Genomic DNA, 20,803 nt, shown 5'->3' on the forward strand with positions numbered 1-20,803 from the left:
ATTATGAATGCTAGCTTAACAGAAAGAAGAAAGTTGTAAGAAGAATTCCTGTTGCAATTTAGACAGAATTCCAAGTTCAGTTTCAGTTCTTTTCCAGTATGCTTTGGAAGATCACAGTATCTTTTTTTCTGTAAAGGACATATTGGCATATCTAACCCGACTTTATTCCAACTTGCTATAAGTGAACTAGAGAATTTGAGGGATGAATGCTTATCTCTGAAGGGAAAAATATATATCAAAGGTACTTGTGGCCAGCTGTTTCCTGCCCCAGCAGAACACTGGACAGCTTCTGGAAAGCAAACACGCACCCCCCCATTAGATAGTATTTCTCAGCAGCATCTGGAAATAAATGGGGAAATACTATCTAACTTAATGGGGTGTTTCTGCTCAAATTAGATACTTTCTGTGCTTTTTGTGTTTGGAAGAAATGAAGTCCCAGCACAAAATGGCTAACATGGGCATAAAAAAAGGTGTCTGTATTCTGTGTTGTGTCAGTGAGTAAGTCACACAGTAAAAGCCCTGGATACCCTCTTAAAGAAGCTTTTGATGTTACATTGGTGTGAAGGATGGTACCCTGTGGGAGCTAGGAGTGGGAGCCATTCTTCACCAACTGTGTGTTGACCTAATGCGAGTGGTGATACCAGGTTGCAAAAGGCAGAGGTGGGAAGATGTCCCTAGTTCAAATTCTGTCCAAGCCATGGGCTTAATAGATGGCCTTGGACAAGCCACTCTTTCTAAAGCCCTAACCAGGTGTTCTGCTTGTGTGCAAAGGGTACATGCAGGCAAAGATGAGTGTACTAAGCTCCAGCCCCCACATTGCTATAACTCTGCTGCTTTCCACAAGTTGGAGGGAGAAATCTGAGGTGGCAAGACTCCTCTATCTGTGGAGGTTCCCTGTGCGACTCAGAACCCTCCAAAATGGGGTAGCTCCCACATGTAGGGGGCTAGCTGTTTCAGACTTCGCCCTCCGACTTGTGAAGAGTCGTGGGCATAGCAGTGGAGGCAGAGCATTGTGCACTTGTCCCCACTTGAATTGGGTCTTTGCAACACGAACAAAATGCCTGCCTCAGCTCTTTCTGAACCTCAGTGCATACAAGAGTTGCGTGTGTGTTTGTGTAGATGTAGATGTGTGTATATTTCTGTATGTATATTATTTAATGCTGCTCTTAGTGCAATGCACAGTACCTTATTGGTTGTGGAGATAACATGAAAGCTAATGTGACTTAAACCCGGGACTTTTTTTCAGCCAGAACTCACCAGAACTCAGTTCTGGAACCCCTCAGGTGGGTGCCAGTGCCATTCTAAGAGAACAAGGGAGGTGTTCATGGTGAGTTCCAGAACATCTTTTTCTAGAAAAATAGCTCTGCTTAAACCCAACAGTGTGTAAAAAGAGAGCACAAGAAAATGCCTTTTCACAATAATTCCATAGCTTTTTTTTTTATTTTTAAAAAAAACAGCTTTATGTCAGATGAGGGCTTGCAGAAACCCTGGGCATGAACTTTTAAATAACTATAAATATAAGTAGCTGTATCTACTTACATGGGAGTAAGCCTCATTGAACTCATTGGAACTTACTTCTGGGTAGATCTGTAATCATCTTTGTCTCTGCTTGAGACCATACATAGTACGATAATATGAATAAATTTTCCATACTATGGCTTTTGGATTTTGAGTGACATTTGAGATTTGGAAGAGCAGAATTTTCAAACAACTACACTAATTTAATTGCATTGCTGATTTATTTTTTTTAAATGGGATACTGTCAGCAGTCTTGCAAAATAAGCAGAACGGGAACGTCTTAATATTCGAAAGGCCAGGTGTTCAAATTCCTTCCACTAAGCAACATTGTTAGAAGCACAACCCATTGCAACTCGCACCCCCCTCCAAAACCCCACATTAAATACATATAAAATGAGCCACTGTTTTGACAGTGTGATACAGCTGTAGAATAATGGAAGTTTCACTACTAAGAAATCGAGGTCAAGCCCTTTGCACATTTCTTGCTAGTTTCAAACAGAGGTAATTCTCAGCTTGTAGAAAATAGCCATAATCAAAGTGCACAGACGACTGAAAAATACACAAGTGGATTCTCTTTGTATTAGAAAGGTCAGCAGTGCTAAAAACAATAATGCAATGGGAAATTTATCCCCCACCTCAACTTTAAAATCTTAATTGAAAATAGTCTTGAGGATAAAAAGAAGTTGCCCTGAAAGGATACAGGCCAGGGTCCTCTCTTTAATCCGTTCTTTTCACTTTGGAATCCAATTCCGATGTTGCCCAAGCAATGCCCTTTTCTTCTTGGTCCTCAGTCAGCACGAAGAAGAACAAGCAATTAATAGTAACAACAAGCAGATTGGTCAGAGTGGTGAATGTGGGAAGCATCGACTAAGACTTGAAAGCAGGAGTTCCTATTGGAATTGGCCTGCCCGCATGAGCATGTTACATGCACACTTCCTATCACACCTTTCTTTCCTATAGTATAGTATAGTAGTTCTATAGAGTTTCCTATAGTAGTTTCATTCATTCATTTGGCTCCTTTGGGATCTGATGGTGCTCACACAGTTTTATTGGTTTCAGTCAAGACATGAGCCCTTTTCACACATTACTTAAGTGTAGGGCAGGTGTAGGGAAACATTTTTGCCTGAGGGCTACATTCGCTTTTGAGTAGCCTTCCAGGGGCCAAATACCAAAGGAGGCAGAGAAACGAATGTGGATTTTACCTTAATACGGTAGGCTAAGTTCTACACACACTCCAACTCGCCACTTTATTTTTCATCTGGAGAAGCCAAAGGCATTAGAACATGGGTAGGCAAACTAAGGCCCCGGGGGCCAGATCCGGCCCAAATGCCTTCTAAATCTGGCCTGCGGATAGTCTGGGCATCAGCATGTTTTTACATGAGTAGAATGTGTCCTTTTATTTAAAATGCATCTTTGGGTTATTTGTGGGGCCTGCCTGGTGTTTTTACATGAGTGTAGAATGTGTGCTTTTATTTAAAATGCATCTCTGGGTTATATATGGGGCATAGGAATTCGTTCATTTCCCCCCCTGCAAAATATAGTCAGGCCTCTCCACAAGGTCTGAGGGACAGTGGACTGCCCCCTGTTGAAAAGTTTGCTGACCCCTGCAGTAGAAGTTCAGGGACGTATTCCAGCCTGGCAACAACATTTAAGGATTGTGGAACAGGACTGGTGAGGTGCATGGCCTGGGGAAAGCCCTATGGGTCATAAAGAGAGGCCTGGAAGGCTGAATTTTGTCTCTGGGCCTGAAGTTCTTTATTCTTGCTGTAGGGCCTTTCACGTGATGAGGCAAGAGTAGGGCCATCCTGTTAGCCCTCCTCCATATGAAACCACTGGACAGAGTGTTCTAGGAATGGAAACGGGGGCTGAGCTAAGATTGCCTACCACTTCTGCTGACCTTTCAGAGAAGCGAAATTTAGGCATGGAAGGATGAAATAGCTGTCCTCTTGTGTGCCTGCTGCCAGAGTGCTTTCTGGCAGCAGGCAGCACTGGAAGACGGTTCTTCCATCCTATGTCAGGCGCATTGTGCTTTAAAAAGCCCCAGTGATTGCAAACAACACGGAGTGCAGAGAGGTTAGAATGATGTACAGTACTGTGAGCAGAAAATCGCAGACCCAAATCCTGGGTTAGCTGTGAAACTCACTTGATGAACCTGGTCCAGTCACTATCTTGACTTACCTTGCATAGTTGTAAGGAGAAAATGAATTAGTGATTTTTAGTTACCAGAAGGTAGGTAGAAACTTAAAGCTGGAAATAGATGTACGTAGTTATGATTTTTTTTTTAAAAAAAATGCAAAAATAAAACCAGGTGATATTCCTTGATAAGCTTCCATCAATGAAATGGAAATGTTTTTGGCAGTCCCAAATTTCTTTATGCTCTTTTGCATCTGGTGCTGCAACTGCTGGGCAATTCAGGCCCCTGATGTGAACATTTAGGGTGGAAATATTACACCACATGTTCTTTTTGGATCAAAAATTGTATCAAACTTCAACAGTGCAATCGTGCTCATGTGTACTCAGGAATTGCTCCTATTGAGTTCAGTGGAACTTACCCCCAGGTAACTGTGCATGGTATTGCAACCTGAATGGTAGATGTGTGAAATCACTGTCGCATGATTTCCAGAATACCCTGTTGGACATGTCTTCCTGCTCACACCCATTCAAGCAACCCCATTCCATAATGGCAGATTATATAACTTGAAAAATAGCCCCTTTTCCAGCCTATTATCCAGCTTGTCAAATATGCATTACAGACAAGCGGAGGAAATTCATATTAATCTCTCCTTAGCGCTACTTCATGTTCATCAAGGCCCTTTCAAGATATCGCACAAACATGAGGGACTTTAAAAGGACTAAAATCACTCAACGCCCCTTTGAAGACCATTGATAGCTGTCATCAAGACAATAGAGGGCTGGATTCCTTTTAAAATTGCTAACTCAATCAAATCTCAGCTTAGCCTATTTTTGGACTTTTTATTTCTCTTCCTCAGGGTGCAGTTTCAAACTAGGATGTTTTCAATATTCCAGACATAAAACAAAATCCAAACTGCACCATTTTAGCAAATTGCCTTACTTGCACTGTAGTACCTCTTTCTCAGGGGTGCAAAACCACGAAGGAGTCGCACTTGCCACATGCCATTGTTCCTCAGAAGCAGTGTGTGGATTACCGTATTTTTCGTTCTATAGGGCGCACCGGCCCATAGGACGCACCTCGTTTTTTTGGGGGGGGGGAAATGAATAAAAAAAATTTATTCCCCCCCCAGCCGCGGCTGCCGCCCCAAGCCTTGCGCACACCTGCCCGAAGCACGGGGCGCCCTCCGGAGGGCTCCGCATGCTTCGGGGTGCAGGCTGCCGCCCCAAGTCTTGCGCGCCCGGCGGGAGCTCCCGCCGGGCGCGCAAGGCTTGCAGACACTCGCCCGAAGCTTCGGGTGACAGGCTGCCGCCCCAAGCCTCGCGCGCCCGTCGGGACCTCCCGCCGGGCGCGCAAGGCTTGCAGACACTCGCCCGAAGCACGGAGAGCCCTCGGGGGGCTCCCCGTGCTTCGGGTGACAGGCTGCCGCCCCAAGCCTCGCGCGCCCGTCGGGACCTCCCGCCGGGCGCGCAAGGCTTGCAGCCTGTCGCCCCAAGCACGGAGAGCCCTCCGGAGGCCTCCCCGTGCTTCGGGCGACAGGCTGCCGCCCCAAGCCTCGCGCGCCCGTCGGGACCTCCCGCCGGGCGCGCAAGGCTTGCAGACACTCGCCCGAAGCACGGAGAGCCCTCGGGGGGGCTCCCCGTGCTTCGGGTGACAGGCTGCCGCCCCAAGCCTCGCGCGCCCGTCGGGACCTCCCGCCGGGCGCGCAAGGCTTGCAGACACTCACCCGAAGCTTCGGGCGACAGGCTGCCGCCCCAAGCCTCGCGCGCCCGTCGGGACCTCCCGCCGGGCGCGCAAGGCTTGCAGACACTCGCCCGAAGCACGGAGAGCCCTCGCGGGGCTCCCCGTGCTTCGGGTGACAGGCTGCCGCCCCAAGCCTCGCGCGCCCGTCGGGACCTCCCGCCGGGCACGCAAGGCTTGCAGACACTCGCCCGAAGCTTCGGGTGACAGGCTGCCGCCCCAAGCCTCGCGCGCCCGTCGGGACCTCCTGCCGGGCGCGCAAGGCTTGCAGAAACTCGCCCGAAGCACGGAGAGACCTCCGGGGGGCTCCCCGTGCTTCGGGTGACAGGCTGCCGCCCCAAGCCTCGCGCGCCCGTCGGGACCTCCCGCCGGGCGCGCAAGGCTTGCAGACACTCGCCCGAAGCACGGAGAGCCCTCGGGGGGCTCCCCGTGCTTCGGGTGACAGGCTGCCGCCCCAAGCCTCGCGCGCCCGTCGGGACCTCCCGCCGGGCGCGCAAGGCTTGCGGACACTTGCCGGGGCTGCAGGCTGCTGCCCGCAAGCCTTGCGAGCCCGCGGGAACTCCCGCTGGGCTTGCAAGGCTTGCAGATAGCTTCCTGAAGCCTGGAGAGCGAGAGGGGTCGGTGTGCACCGATGCCTCTCGCTCTCCAGGCTTCAGCGAAAGCCTGCATTCGCACCATAGGACGCACACACATTTCCCCTTCATTTTTGGAGGGGAAAAAGTGCGTCCTATGGTGCGAAAAATACGGTATTTCTGACTCATAAGAGATATGAAAAAGGAGCCGGGCGCGCAAGGCTTGCAGACACTCGCCCGAAGCACGGAGAGCCCTCGGGGGGCTCCCCGTGCTTCGGGTGACAGGCTGCCGCCCCAAGCCTTGCGCGCCCGTCGGGACCTCCCGCCGGGCGCGCAAGGCTTGCAGCCTGTCGCCCCAAGCACGGAGAGCCCTCCGGAGGCCTCCCCGTGCTTCGGGCGACAGGCTGCCGCCCCAAGCCTCGCGCGCCCGTCGGGACCTCCCGCCGGGCGCGCAAGGCTTGCAGACACTCGCCCGAAGCACGGAGAGCCCTCCGGAGGCCTCCCCGTGCTTCGGGCGACAGGCTGCCGCCCCAAGCCTCGCGCGCCCGTCGGGACCTCCCGCCGGGCGCGCAAGGCTTGCAGACACTCGCCCGAAGCACGGAGAGCCCTCGGGGGGCTCCCCGTGCTTCGGGTGACAGGCTGCCGCCCCAAGCCTCGCGCGCCCGTCGGGACCTCCCGCCGGGCGCGCAAGGCTTGCAGACACTCGCCCGAAGCTTCGGGCGACAGGCTGCCGCCCCAAGCCTCGCGCGCCCGTCGGGACCTCCCGCCGGGCGCGCAAGGCTTGCAGACACTCGCCCGAAGCACGGAGAGCCCTCGCGGGGCTCCCCGTGCTTCGGGTGACAGGCTGCCGCCCCAAGCCTCGCGCGCCCGTCGGGACCTCCCGCCGGGCGCGCAAGGCTTGCAGACACTCGCCCGAAGCTTCGGGTGACAGGCTGCCGCCCCAAGCCTCGCGCACCCGTCGGGACCTCCTGCCGGGCGCGCAAGGCTTGCAGAAACTCGCCCGAAGCACGGAGAGACCTCCGGGGGGCTCCCCGTGCTTCGGGTGACAGGCTGCCGCCCCAAGCCTCGCGCGCCCGTCGGGACCTCCCGCCGGGCGCGCAAGGCTTGCAGACACTCGCCCGAAGCACGGAGAGCCCTCGGGGGGCTCCCCGTGCTTCGGGTGACAGGCTGCCGCCCCAAGCCTCGCGCGCCCGTCGGGACCTCCCGCCGGGCGCGCAAGGCTTGCGGACACTTGCTGGGGCTGCAGGCTGCTGCCCGCAAGCCTTGTGAGCCCGCGGGAACTCCCGCCGGGCTTGCAAGGCTTGCAGATAGCTTCCTGAAGCCTGGAGAGCGAGAGGGGTCGGTGTGCACCGATGCCTCTCGCTCTCCAGGCTTCAGCGAAAGCCTGCATTCGCACCATAGGACGCACACACATTTCCCCTTCATTTTTGGAGGGGGAAAAGTGCGTCCTATGGTGCGAAAAATACGGTATTTCTGACTCATAAGAGATATGAAAAAGGAACCACAACAAACACTTTAAAACTGCACCTCCTTTTTCTTCTTCTCAATTTAAACTCGAACACATCCAAAAGCTGCTGCTGCTGCTGTGGCTCAGTAATGTCATTGTTTTTGCTGTATTGTTTAGCTTTATTATGACACACTGGTGCTACTGCTTATTAGATGATGGCCTGTTTTGCACATAATGCCAAGCCAAACCATGGCTAAGTGTGACAGCATGGGAGTGCAGGTATTTACAGGGGGGAGGATGTTCCTGCTGAGCTTCTGTCCTGGTCCTACTGCTGCCAAGCTACCTGTAGCTAAGCCATTGTTTGGCTTCAGTGTTACATCCAAATCTCATCTCATGGTTTGTCTCACTTTAGGCAAGCCTCCAGTGACCACCTTTCAAAGGATACCAAACCCAGGTAAGCCCTGTGCTCCTGGAACTTCAAAAGTAAAGGCAGTGCTATGTACTGAAGTTCTCACCCTGGGCCAGCAGGGGGATACTGTAGATAGTTATGCAAATAAGGGATCGAAAGTGACGTTCAGTGATTGGATAGTTTTAGAAAGTTGTTACAGTAACGTTGTACTGGAGCTCTATATAAGCAGGCTGACTGAACCCTTCAGTTCAGCTCTGTTCTGGCTTGTGAATAAACAAGAGCTGTTTGAAGAATCGCTGTTTCGTCTGATATGTTCACCCACAACTTAACAGGCAGCATACCAACATTTATATTATTCTTTCACATTGGAACATTTCCAACCTATTAAAGTACATCCATTAAAAAAAGGAATGTGTTTTTTTAGGTGGAGGCAGTTTGCAGGGTAATGCATAGGGGAGATGGTGGGGTGGAGGGAGAAGGCCAGAAGATCTCTGCGTTTCTGTGCTATGATTTGATAGAACTGCTAGTATATGTGTGGAGGCACTTTGGGGATGAACTTAGATGTAAGTCAGTGTTATTAACATTCCGTTGGAGAAGCCTTTCCCCATTCTTTTAAGAGCAAAACTGTTAGCTGCTTTTCCCACATGTAACAGCAGTGCAGGACGGCAGTTATTCATGCATATCAGCATTTGAGTAGAACGCTGTTTCCTCTCCCTCTGCACTGCAGGTCCCGGTCCCCCCCCCCCCATTACAGAAAACTTAAGTCATGTACCTCCTTATGAAAGGTGCTCACTGTTCATTCAGAGATGGCTTTGCTAGATTATTTTCCAAGCAGCAAAATGTGTTCATGAAGATCTTTCAGCAAGTCTTGGCTTCAGATACAGAGGGCAAAAGTTCTCCTTTGAAAATACTGGAGGCTTCTCGTGTCTGTATGTTTTGAAAAGGTGGGCTACTAAAGCCACCTCAGATAAAGTAACAGACACAGAAGAACATAAAAACCAGTCACTCCCTCTTGGCTTCCATTTGCGCAGGAGCATGCCCAAGTGACATATAAATCCTGTGGGATGTACTTTGCCCAGGAATCTATCTTAGTTATGCTGTCAGCTTCATGTCTTCTGCAATGATCAGTTGTGCTGAGTGGTGGTTTTATTTTTCTTGCTACGGGCTATAAAACTGCAGAAGCGTTTAGGCATCTGCTTCTGATGACTGGTGATCACTAATTTCTGCATCACACATGGATCGTTTAAAAATTTGCAGTGTTTCAGTTATTTACAGTACTGTAAGCTTTCTCCTAAAGCCTCAAGCAGGAAAAATAATAAATAAAAAACCAAGAAATAAACATTCTTAATGCAATTTGAACTCAGCTCTCTCGCAATTAATGGGAGCCTGGGCCATTGGTCCATCTAGCTCTGTATTGTCTACACTAGTTGGCAGCAGCTCTCCAAGGATTCGGACAGAGGTCTTTCTCAGCCCTGTCCAGAGATTCAAGGGACTGAACTGGGGAAGTTTCATGTAAAACACGCACGCACACACACACACGTTCTGTCATGGAGATAAATGTAAATAGTGAAATGTAGATATCTTGACTTGGTGCTGAAAGTATAATTAAATGTTTTTCTAGAAAAATAGGTGGTTCTAGGAAAGTGTCTTTGGACCTTTATAGTAGTTTTTTCTTCCTAATATTTACACCCATAAGATACAAGTGGAAAATGGAAAAGCCACACTGAGTACAGCTGCTCCAGATTTCTATTCATGGTTAGGGTTGACCAGTTTTGTTGTGGTTGCTCTGTAACTTTTTGCCTCTTTACCATTTCCTTGTCCTTATTTATTTGTCTTGACATAGCCTCCCTCCCAAGTTCCTTCATCAAAATAAATAAATCATTCCCTACACGCCTATGTATGTAGTATTGGACTTTTCTGAACACTATTTAGGATTAATGATTAATGATGATTATGAACTGGTTATGACCTACAGAGTTCTAATTAGCACATTCTGTGTGTAAATTGCATCTTTCCATTAGTCTCATCACAATTGCTAAGATTGACTGACAGTACCCTGCTAATAATTTTATCTGCACTCCACCTTGAATAGCAGTTATACACTGAAATGCCTCTCGTTAACACCTGCGTATTTCCTTTGTGGGTCATAAACTCAAATAAATTGCTACACAAGCCTTTGAAAGAAGCCCATGGAAGTTGTCATTTCAATCCCACCCAACAACTAGCCAAATATAACTATATTTGTAGCATGTCAATGCCTGGGAGAAAACCCCCCAAACCACTTTCACTTCATAAGGTTTGTGTTGCATGGTTACTCCAAAGCAACTTTTACTCTCCATAGGTGATCAGGTGAGTTGTTTTTTACAAACCTGAGTAAAATAGTCAGTGACACATTTTTACTACAACTCTCAAATATAACATAAGTCATATGAGCTGCTCCACAGTGTGTCATAGGGTTGAACACCTGTGCTCCTTCCATATTTATATTCTAGAGGAGCATATTTTAAAATAAGAATTCCCATAAATCCATAAGCACCAACTTCACTTTCCTTCTGATATAAGCAGCAATTCTGCTTAGTGGGAATCCACTGAGTACTTCAACTTCCATCATACATCTGAAGATGTACAATTCACATTTTCCCTGTAAATGCAAAAGCCCTATTATCCAGCTCCCCAGGTTTCTTTTGTACTTACTTTTTCAGTATTTAGTTGCTATCATGAAAAGCACACTCAGCTAATTAATATGGACGATGCCTTTCACCGAGGAAGAATACTTCAGAAAAATCTACAGAATAAGCAATTTGAGATGTGATACAGGTGCATAGCACAGATATTGCTGCAAGGTAGAAGAAATCTGCCTCCCCATTTAGTACACTTGTTTTGCTGCAATTTTTAAAACCCTGTACATGGTTTTCAAAGAGCGCAATAACTGCAAACCTTAAATCCCAGTTGCATTCAATTTTGAAAACTTTGGCACCAAAGCAAGCATGTGACATTCTAAATTCCAATACATGTCATTGGAGAAATACAGAACCAGTCCTGTAAAAAAAAAGGGGGGCCAGCCCTTATTATATGCTTTTCTGGCTACCTAAGAAGTGACCAATTCATTCTGTTACAAGCCATTAAAAGTACGTTTCTGTATATTAATTTTGATGCCTCATCCACAGAGAGGCTCTGCTCTTTTCACTGCAGGGTCTAGCTGTAGATTAATCTTTAAGTGATTTTGATTACATGTTAATGAACTAAATTATGCTCAGAAAGTTTTTAAAATATAAAACCTGCCACCATGAGATTTCTAATGGGCCTTTGCTAATATTGTTAAATGCAACAGGAAACCTATTATCATATACAATAGGACATAATTAGTCATAACTAGCAGTGTTGACTTAATTAGTTGCCTTGCTTTACATCTTTGGTGTACAAAAAGGAGCAGTCTCTGAAATCCCTTATAAACGGGGTGAGGGGATGGGGTGTCCTTTTGTGTTCTTTAGAAGCTGTTTGAAAAGGTAATGAGAAAATTAGCACAGTTTCCCATGAGGGGAGGTGTGTGTTAGGATTAAACCTTCAGGTTCTTCTTTATATCTCTTCCCCTGGATCATGGTTAAGGCTCCATACTATACATACAATTCAAGGTTCTTATATTGATGCATTTGAAATAAATGGGAGTTGAGAAGACTTAGCTCTATTGAACTGGGCACAGGTCTGCAGCCACTAAATATATCCAGTGGATTGTTAAGTGTGCGCAAAGAAGAAGCAAAATAGCTTTGAAGGCAATAGACCTATAGAATTATAGACCTGGAAGGGATATCGTGGGACATCCAGTATAACTCACTGCTGATACAGGAAAGAACCACTGTAACTGTGGTTTCTCATATAAGAACATTTATTAACAACGTTATTACAGGGGGTGGGGGGTTCTTAGAAGAACTTCTTAAATGATTTGTTCAATAAAATGTTCTGGAGAGGAAAGGGACTGGTGCTGGTTTTCAATTTTTTAAATATATTTTTTGCTATTTCACCACTGTTAATAGCACATCATAATTTCTTTTATTTCACTTTCATACTTTGTATTTTAGAGTAATTTCCTTCTATTAAAATGAATGATGTCACTTGCATTTTTCGACATCACATTCTTGCCGGTGTTAAACTATGCAATGCTAATGACCCTGAACGTGTCAGCTAATCACTCCTCCGCTCTCGGCTATTTCAAAGCCTATTTGTATGTACTGTGCAAACTCATAAGAACTTCAACAGCCCTGCTGCATCAGACCAAATTTCTTTTTTTAGTATAGCATCTCCTGTTTCCCACACTGTCCAACCAGATGCCTATGGGATGTCCAGAGGCATGACATGAAAGCAGTAGCTTTCTCCTACTGTCATATTTCCCAGAAACTAGCAATCTACAGGTAGCAAAAGCCATCACAACTAGCAGCTATGGATAGGGTTATTATCCAGGATTTAGTCTATCCCTTTTTTAATTCATCCAAGTTGGTGGACATTGCTACATCTTGAATTTCGTAGGTTAGCTGGGGAGGAATGAGGTGGCAAGAGAGTCAGGGCTGCACAGATGTGCCTGTGGAAGCCCAGCCTGCCTTGCCATGACCTCACCCCTCCTCCTCTTGGTACGTGACAGTGTCACCGCTGCTGGGAGGCTATTTCTGCAGTTCTGCCATACCAGGCAAGGTGCTCCTGGCTTTGTGAATATGTATTATATGAGTAAAGAATAAGCGAATAGTGACCTATAATTCTGGGGGGGGGGGGAGTATATCCATATCCATGTTCTCCACACTTTCCATCTCCTTTCGCCACACCTACGATATATCTCATTACTTTTTCTAAACAGAAACCACAAACTTTGTAACCTTTCGCCCCAGAAAGGTTGCTCTACTTTAGCTCCAAGCTCACTTTTCTAGTTGTCCAATATCATTTTTGAGATGTGGCAACCAGAGCTGTACACAACATTTCAAGTGTTGTGACACCATTATCTTTGTACAAAGGCGTTATATGATGTGGTTTATTTTGTAGCCCTCTCCTAATGATGCTGAATATCCCTTTTCATAGCTGCTGTTCACTGGGTTGATATTTTCGTGGAGCTATTCACCATGACACCAATATTGCTCTCCTCATCATTCACTGTCAACTCAGAAACCCTCAGTGTATATGTGGCATTAGGATTTTTTGCCCTGTTGTATGTCTCTTTAAACTTACATTTGCCATTTTTAAAAGTTCATTCATTCAATTCATCCAGTCTAGAGAGAACCTTTTGCAACTCTTCACAATTCCTTTTGTTTTTACTACCCTGAATAATTTGGTGTCAGCAAACCAGGTCACCTCATTCTTCATCCCTAACTCTAGGCTGTTTTCTGGACAAGTTAAATAGCACTAGTTGAATACACATCTTACATCCCTCCATTGTGAGAACTGTCACTTTGTTCCTACTTACTGCTTCCTGTTTTTTTAACCAGTTACCAATCTGTAAGAGGTCTTTTCCTGTTATCCCAGGACTGCCATGTTTACTCAGTTCCTCAAAAGCTCCTGAAGAAAAATCTTACATAGAATATACAGAGGGAATATGTGATCCTGAGGAGCAAATATATAAAAGTATATAAAAAAGCATCAAAATCTGAAGAGTGCTAATCTCTGCAAATTCTGAATAATTGAACGAAATAAACTGGAATCTCATTATAGAGACAGTGGTGAAGGAAAGATTTATATAAGTCTATTGTGAGCCCTCTCTAAAAAATCTGAAAGAAGGAAAAATGGATTGTATTAATTCTGGAGATTCAGTTAAATATTGCAATCAAAAACTGGTCAGTGCAATGTTCCTTAAGCCCTTAAAATAAAATTCCCTTCACAGTTAATACCAACGATGCTAATGGGCTCAGTTTTAAACATCCTAGTGCTTCTGTGTTCAATGTTGAAAAGGTCATGTAGCCAAACAAATGGGCTGCCTCTGAATTGTGTAAAACTGGTATATTTGGTCCTCTTTTCAGAGTTATATCATAGTGTTTAACGGAACCACAAGGCTCTTGAGTGGTCATTTTCTAGCCGCAAGCCAGAGATCAATACACTGCCAAGACAGCTTTAGTCTATAATGTAGATGGCAAAACTGTCAAAAAGGTACAGCTGATTACCCTCTCTGGCTGGAAGCAGTATGGATGTGCCATCCGGAATACTGCAATGGTAGCAGACAAGAAAGATTTATTAATTTCTACCAGTGTTAAAAACTATCTCTGTTTTGACACAAGTTGAGCATTTTCTAGGTTCTTATGATGTACCATCCTGCTTTGTCAGGGTCACTGTCCATGTTCCCCTGGCTTACTGCTGCATCGCTCAACCAGCTTTCTGCATTCTGCTCAATCCTTTAAAAGAAAGCTTCTGTATATTTATTTTGAAGCCTTGTCCACAAACATACGGTAACCTGTTCACTCCCCAGAAAGCCCTAAGTAAGCAAGCTTGAGAAAGCTGTGCAGTCTGTGGCCTGATTTATAGGGGTCTGGCTCAGGGAAACCTCCAACATTGGTTTTTCTGAGAACTGTGTAGTCCAAGGGTGATGAACCCATTATCTATGCACCCTAACCAGCCAACCCCATTGTGTTTTTTGTGGTCTCTGACTCTGCAAAACTTTAATATTTATTTTTTATTATTAAGTTTTATAGTTTATTATTAAGTTTTCTATTTACTGCTCCTGTGGATCCCACACCTTGATGCTATTATACCAAAAGGATTTTTTGTGGCTCCACAGATTCCTCCAAAAATGGTCCATTTTATTATTTAATTTTTTGACCCAGTGGTACCTCAGGTTAAGAGCTTAATTCATTCTGGAGGTCTGTTCTTAACCTGAAACTGTTCTTAACCTGAGGTACCACTTTAGCTAATGGGGCCTCCCGCTGCCGCTGCCACGCGATTTCTGTCCTCATTCTGAAGCAATGTTCTTAACCCGAGGTACTATTTCTGGGTTAGTGGAGTGTATCCTGAAGCGTCTGTAACCTGAGGTATCACTGTAGCTCCCATAGGTCCTATATTATGATAATGTTAAACCAAAGGTTTTTGCTGCTCTCAAAGCACGTGCACACATATGCCGACCACTTCTGCAGGTCCCCTGCTATGATTCTAAAGGTTTTTGGGACCCCCGACACCCCCTTTGTCATTTTAAGAATATTCAGAAATAGTCACACCCACTTTGACGTGAGTTATCCTTTGGGTTGACCATGAGTCACTGTGGCCCCCAGCCCTAAGGTGGTTAGCCACACCTTATGTAGTGCCCTGTCCAAAAGCACCTGGTTCAGGGAAGGGCTGGTGCAAAATATTTTGTTGCTGGAGATGGAACAACAAAAGGTGCCACTTAGAGCCCCAATGGCATCCAAGGCCTACCAAGTTATTTTGGTACATGATGCAGAAAATCTTGCACGCACCTCTCACCCTCCCTGGCATATAGTAATAATTCACAAAACATCTAACAATTCATTGCCCACTCATTACACTCAAAATTTGCTGCCTGAGGCATGGCCAGTCCTGGCTCAAGGAGTACCTTATCCTGACTCACAGCTTAATGACACCGTGTGTGTATATACAGTACACACACACACACACACAAACAAGAGCATATCCTGGATAGGTCATATTGGTGCTGCTAATGCAGCAGAAGCAATGCAAGAATTACTTGTCTCTGCAGCCACAGCAGGCGCTGTGATTCTCCAGTGATTTGACTTCACCCCTGGAGGCACACTCCATTGTCTCTCCAGGCAGACAGATGCAAACAACACCCACCCACACCTTGTCTGAGCCCTCCCCTTAGCCTACCTAACTGTTGATAGAGCCAGAGCACAAGGTACAGGGTACTTATGATCAAAAGGGCTAGAATTTCACCTTTCCCAGCCTTCATCTCCAGTTGTCATTGGACTACAGAATCACAGAACTGTAGAGTTGGAAGGGACCCTAAGGATCATCTAGTCCAACCTCCTGCAATGCAGGAATATGCAGCTGGTCCATACAGGGACCATACAATTCCTGTCACCCCCAGCCCACATGACTATTAGTCAGTTATGATGGGAGTTGTAGTCCAGCAACATGAATGGGGAATGCTGATCAGGTGGAAGGCTTATATAGAAGGCAACAAAGGCCTGTTTGGGGACTGCACTCCCCTGCCCCTCTTTCAGTGGAGGTGTGGGGATTTTATGTCTTCTTTAGCACAGGGTGAAAAAGGGGGGAGGGGCTTGAACATGGGCATAGCCAAGGGTGCAGAGGGGGGCAGCTGTCCCCTAAATCAAGTAAATCAATAAAAATACTTACTGTAACTAACTGAGGTACTGCCCCCACTAACATAAAGCCTGCCCCCCCAAAGCATAAAGCCTGGCTACACTCATGACATTATTATGCCAATCCTAGGAAGTTCATCTCCTTCAAAAACACATACCTCACCCCACATTGGGTTGCCTGCTTTTCTGATGAAAAGTTCTACTTTATTGAAATAGCAGCTTTCAGTGCTAAAATAAAAAAGACAAATATTTGGCTCAGCCTTAGAAAAAACCTTTGGAGTTCTTGTTTGTTGTCTGAAAAGCTTATTGGAACCAGACAGAAGAGCTACTGCCCAGTCCTATGCATGTTTACTCATAAGGAAGTCCAGCTGGGCTTGCTCCCTGGCAAGGGTGTTAAGCAGCATATTTTTTCTTTAAAAAAATTGTTTAGGGGTACTCTCATTTCCTACTCATATTGAAATACTGCCCCTCAATGAAGCCAAAATTAGATTCACACAATGTTTAGGGGTATGCGTACTCCTGTGTCCCCCAGAAAAAAAGCACTGGTGTTAAGAATTATTTAGAGAGAGAAATTACCTTCCAATCTACAATACTAAATGTGGAGTGAGGCGAGAAAGAAACCAGAAAGTAGAATGTACAGGTAGGTTTCCCCCCTCCCTTTACACTCCATATATTGACTTTTAACAAGCCCCCTTCCCTCTGCTTCTCTCTCCCAGCAAAGCTTTATGAAGGAAATTCCGTTTTCACCCCAAGTTCATTTTGCCAATGGGAAGATGTGCATAGAAGTGACTTGTATGATAATGAAGCCCTAGATACAGAATTATATTCCTGTTCCTTGAAAAACCTTGACAGGTATTAAAAGGAAAAGAAAGGGCTCAGTTTAACTGTCAGGCAGAGCACCACAGAGGGACTGCGGATTTATTGAGTGTTAAATGTCAGTATCGATGTATTAAAGATGGTACACAGTAAGTAATAAGTGGTTTCCAGATGAAGAATCACTTTCAATAAGTTGTCAACCTGTCGGGTGCTGTGAATTATTTTATGTTATTTAAAAAGGGTTGGGGGGTGTTTGGGGTAGGGATGAGTACCAGTTCCTAGCTAGTTAACTTTAAAGAAAATTGCAGAAGTTTCCTTCAGTTTCCCTTCCGCTACTGTCTTGGAAAGCTGTGATATTTTCAGTGCACGGCCAGATGGCGAAGGGATCTAAAAGTCAAGCCCTGGTGGCCTCAATCAACAAAATAGCTTATCTACCTGAAGGACACTCTAGGTACAACTTTAGGAAGTAATGGCTAAACTTTATATACTACCCTTTAGATATTAATGAGAGCTAGCACTGCGTGGTATGTAAAGCTGTAAGCCAGGAAGTCCCAAGCTGAAATTTAATAGCTATAAACTGAGATGGCCTTCAGGCAATCCATTATCTGCCAGCCACAACCCCGTAGATGAAATATGGGAATAATCATATATGGGAATACTCATACTGGCCTATCACCATATAGGTCTATCAGCATACTGTCCTATCCTTCCTTAAAGATTACTCATAATCTATATTACATAAATGGTCCGACAGCTATTACAGTAATTACATGAGCTGATTTATGGGTCACATATTATTACATGCACCCCACCCTTCCTCCCTAAGAAGCCCTGTTGGAGGACTGGAACACGCTCTGTGTGGAGGGTCTCCTAGGAAACCACTCCCTGGAAACAGACTAATTGGTACAGAATGCCGGCTCTCAGATCTTGGCCAGGGTTAAGCCTTGGGATTACGTGACTCATTTCCGCCCCTGCCCCCCATTGTATCAGCTTCACTGGCATTCAGTCTGTTTCCAAGAGCCATTCAAGGTGCTGGTTGTTACTTATAAAGTCCTTGAGTGAGCCACTTGAAATACCATTCATTCCCTCTTATGTGAATCTGCTTATTCTTTCTTTCTTTCTTTCTTTATCTTTTAAATCAAACTTTGTGCCCCTCTTGCGTGTGCCATTGGCTCACGATGCAAGGTTGGTGGCAATGGCAGGAGGCCTTTCTCTGTGATGCCAGCCCTGTTTGGGGTTATCTTCCTTTCTATTTGCGTTGTGCTGGCAGGTGAAAATACTCCTTAGAAAACAAAGAAAGCTGTTTGTTCTTTTGTTGCTTTAGGAAGTGATTGAGTGTGTTGCTCTTTGTGTTTAGTTTTTGCTGCTGTATTTGGTTTGGTCATTTGTGGTCATTTGATTAGGATTAGGGTTGCTTTTATGTTTGCATTTATATCTGTAAGTCACTTTGAACAGCTCCCTTGGGCAGAGGAAAAGTGGGGGGAAGCATTTTTAAAAATAAATGTGAAGTGTTTTCAATGCTCCCAAAGCCCTCATATACTTATGATTTGAAAAGTCTCAGGTTTTTCTCCATACCTACAATATAACTACATCTGATAGATGAGAAGGAAACGGAGAAAAGATTTGGTAGTTAAAGGATTATGTTTAGTTTTCATGTATCTCTTTGTGGTTTCTTCTTCCACACAAAGAAACAGGATGAGCAGAGTGTGCTATAGATGTTTAAATGGTGGCTTTTATTAAATTAGCAGACTTTTAAACCTGAGTCATAATAACATGGAAGGGCGATTATGCTAACATGTTCTAGCCATGGATCCTGCCTCCATGGTTGGTATTTGCCCAGAAATTTATGAGCTAGTTTCCCCAGATTCCTCCCTGGGGTTTTTGGCAAAATTTCCAGTCGCTTTGTTTTAAGCTTTTGTTGTTTCTAAGGTTTACTTTAGATTTTTAGGATATATGCTAAAAGGAGGAGAAAGTGGGGGAAATCTACCCTCATTTCCTTGGTTTATTAAAGTAATAATTTATTAAGTCCTCAGTTCTTCTTATGCTGCCTTATCAACACCCGTTCCAAATAGTAGTATTAATCAGTTCAACAGCAGCCCTGGGCTACGGTCGTTCTTCCAGTGTCGCAAGGCATTTTGCCACTCAAACAGGAATCTATTTCTCTTTCTGAAGCAATTTTAATGGGTGTTTACTCTCCACATTCCAGGTTCGATGCAGAAACACTTTAATAGTCTGAGAATAATATATCCAAGATTGATATCAAATTCTGTGCCATGCATACTTAAAATTGCTTCTTAAAGTATGCCTTATGGAGCTACTTTCTTGGCTAACTCCCCCAAGCCCCAGCATATAGGCATTTAGAGAGGAGAAGCCTAATGTACATATGACTCAAAATGTGTAGAATCTATAGTATGCTTCCTGGTCTTAGCTTACTTCTTTGCTTTGATTAAATGTATAGTGCAGCATTGAGTGTGGGCCTTAGACAGGTTCAGGTTCAATGACACACCACACCATGTAGCTTTCTAGGCGATTTTGAAACAGCCACTATTCTTCAGCCAAATTCTCCTCAGAGAGTTGTTGCAAGGTAAAATCTGAGGACCACGTGCACTATCCTGAGCTCTTTGGAGAAAGGGCTGAATGCTATAGGACTTCTTCGTGAATTCCCATTCTGCAGCCTTTTGTCCCAGCTATTCTCTTATTTTTGTCTGGAGTACAGCAATCCGAATGTCAAAGGCAGCTTGTCTTAGAAGGCTGACATTTCCATTACTCGTTTCTGCATACTCCTATTATTAATGGTCACTTTGATTATTAATGTTCCATTAGCAAAAAAAGTTTAACCTTGGAAGAGCTCCTCAACCTCTGACTGAAGAGATCCCTTCCCTTTTCAAAGAATATGCCAACAGGTATTCTCTTGTAACGATTTGTCAGCAGATCTAGCAGACAAAATTGTTTCCTTGGACAGTGTCCAGATAATTCCTGCTGTCTCCTCTTTGTGCCAACTTTTCTCCTTTGCCATTTGGTTACACAATGTTTTTCATTATTTAGCAAGAGTGATTATTAGAGACCGAGCAAAGAAACTTAAATTGGTGGCAATCTATGGGCTTCTCCTTTTTCCTGCAGCCATAGCAGTACATTTTGAACATGTTTTAAAATCTGTGAACAGTCAATACAGGATCCTCAACACAGTGTCCCAATATGTCACAACCTCTTTTTATTCAGAACTATCACTTGTACTATGAGTCCTGTGACAGTTGAGGGAATATTAATGAGCCTCACTGAGTTTTAAAAGCTGCCTGCTAAAAGCCTCGTGGATGCTAGAAATAGAAGACTTGCAGGAGAATGGAATAAATTTGACATTGACTGGCCCAGCCCCACATCTAACCTCCTGAAAACAGAAGCTAACACACTCATCCCTAGAATTCGGCAGAGTAGAGCACCAGATTATAAGAACCATTATAGGGATACCAACTGTCAGCTATTGAAAAAAGTATTTTTTACAATGCAGAATTTGGTTCTTTCACACCAGGTGCCAATATGCTTTGGAGACAAACTCATAGCATTGGGGAATTGGAAGGAGGCTCGATAACATCATGTGTTTCATACACATAGTCAAATATTAGGCGACAAATGGAATGTGCTGGGGGGAAAGGGGTTAGCATGAAGGTTAGTAAACATTTTCAAATATTTAAGGGATCTATGGCCTTCTGCCTTCTAGATGTTGCTGGATTACAATTCCCATCAGCCCCAGCAACCATAGCCAGTGGCTGGGATAATGGGAGTTATAGTTCAGCAACATCTGCAGAGCCCACCTGGTTCAAGGGATTCCATGAAAGACTAAGAACATATTTATTCATTCTAGGAACTGAGCAGAGAACAAGCAGCAGCAAACAGTTTGAGTTGCACATACACACT

General features: G+C 45.1%; 1 protein-coding gene across 3 annotated transcripts in view; it reads left to right on the top strand.

The window, feature by feature from the left end:
- Positions 1-20,803, top strand: part of GALNT18 (polypeptide N-acetylgalactosaminyltransferase 18) — a 327,555-nt gene that overhangs the window by 158,892 nt on the left and 147,860 nt on the right. Inside the window, exon 2 of one of the 3 annotated variants that reach the window (XM_053391122.1) lies at positions 7,821-7,862. The exons of the other annotated variants lie outside the window; for them this stretch is intronic. Coding sequence (XP_053247097.1) covers positions 7,821-7,862 — 42 coding nt within the window. The remainder of the gene's footprint in view (positions 1-7,820; positions 7,863-20,803) is intronic. 3 annotated transcript variants of the gene reach the window in all.

The sequence above is a fragment of the Podarcis raffonei genome, chromosome 1 (assembly GCF_027172205.1).
Source record: "Podarcis raffonei isolate rPodRaf1 chromosome 1, rPodRaf1.pri, whole genome shotgun sequence".
Lineage (NCBI taxonomy): Eukaryota > Metazoa > Chordata > Lepidosauria > Squamata > Lacertidae > Podarcis > Podarcis raffonei.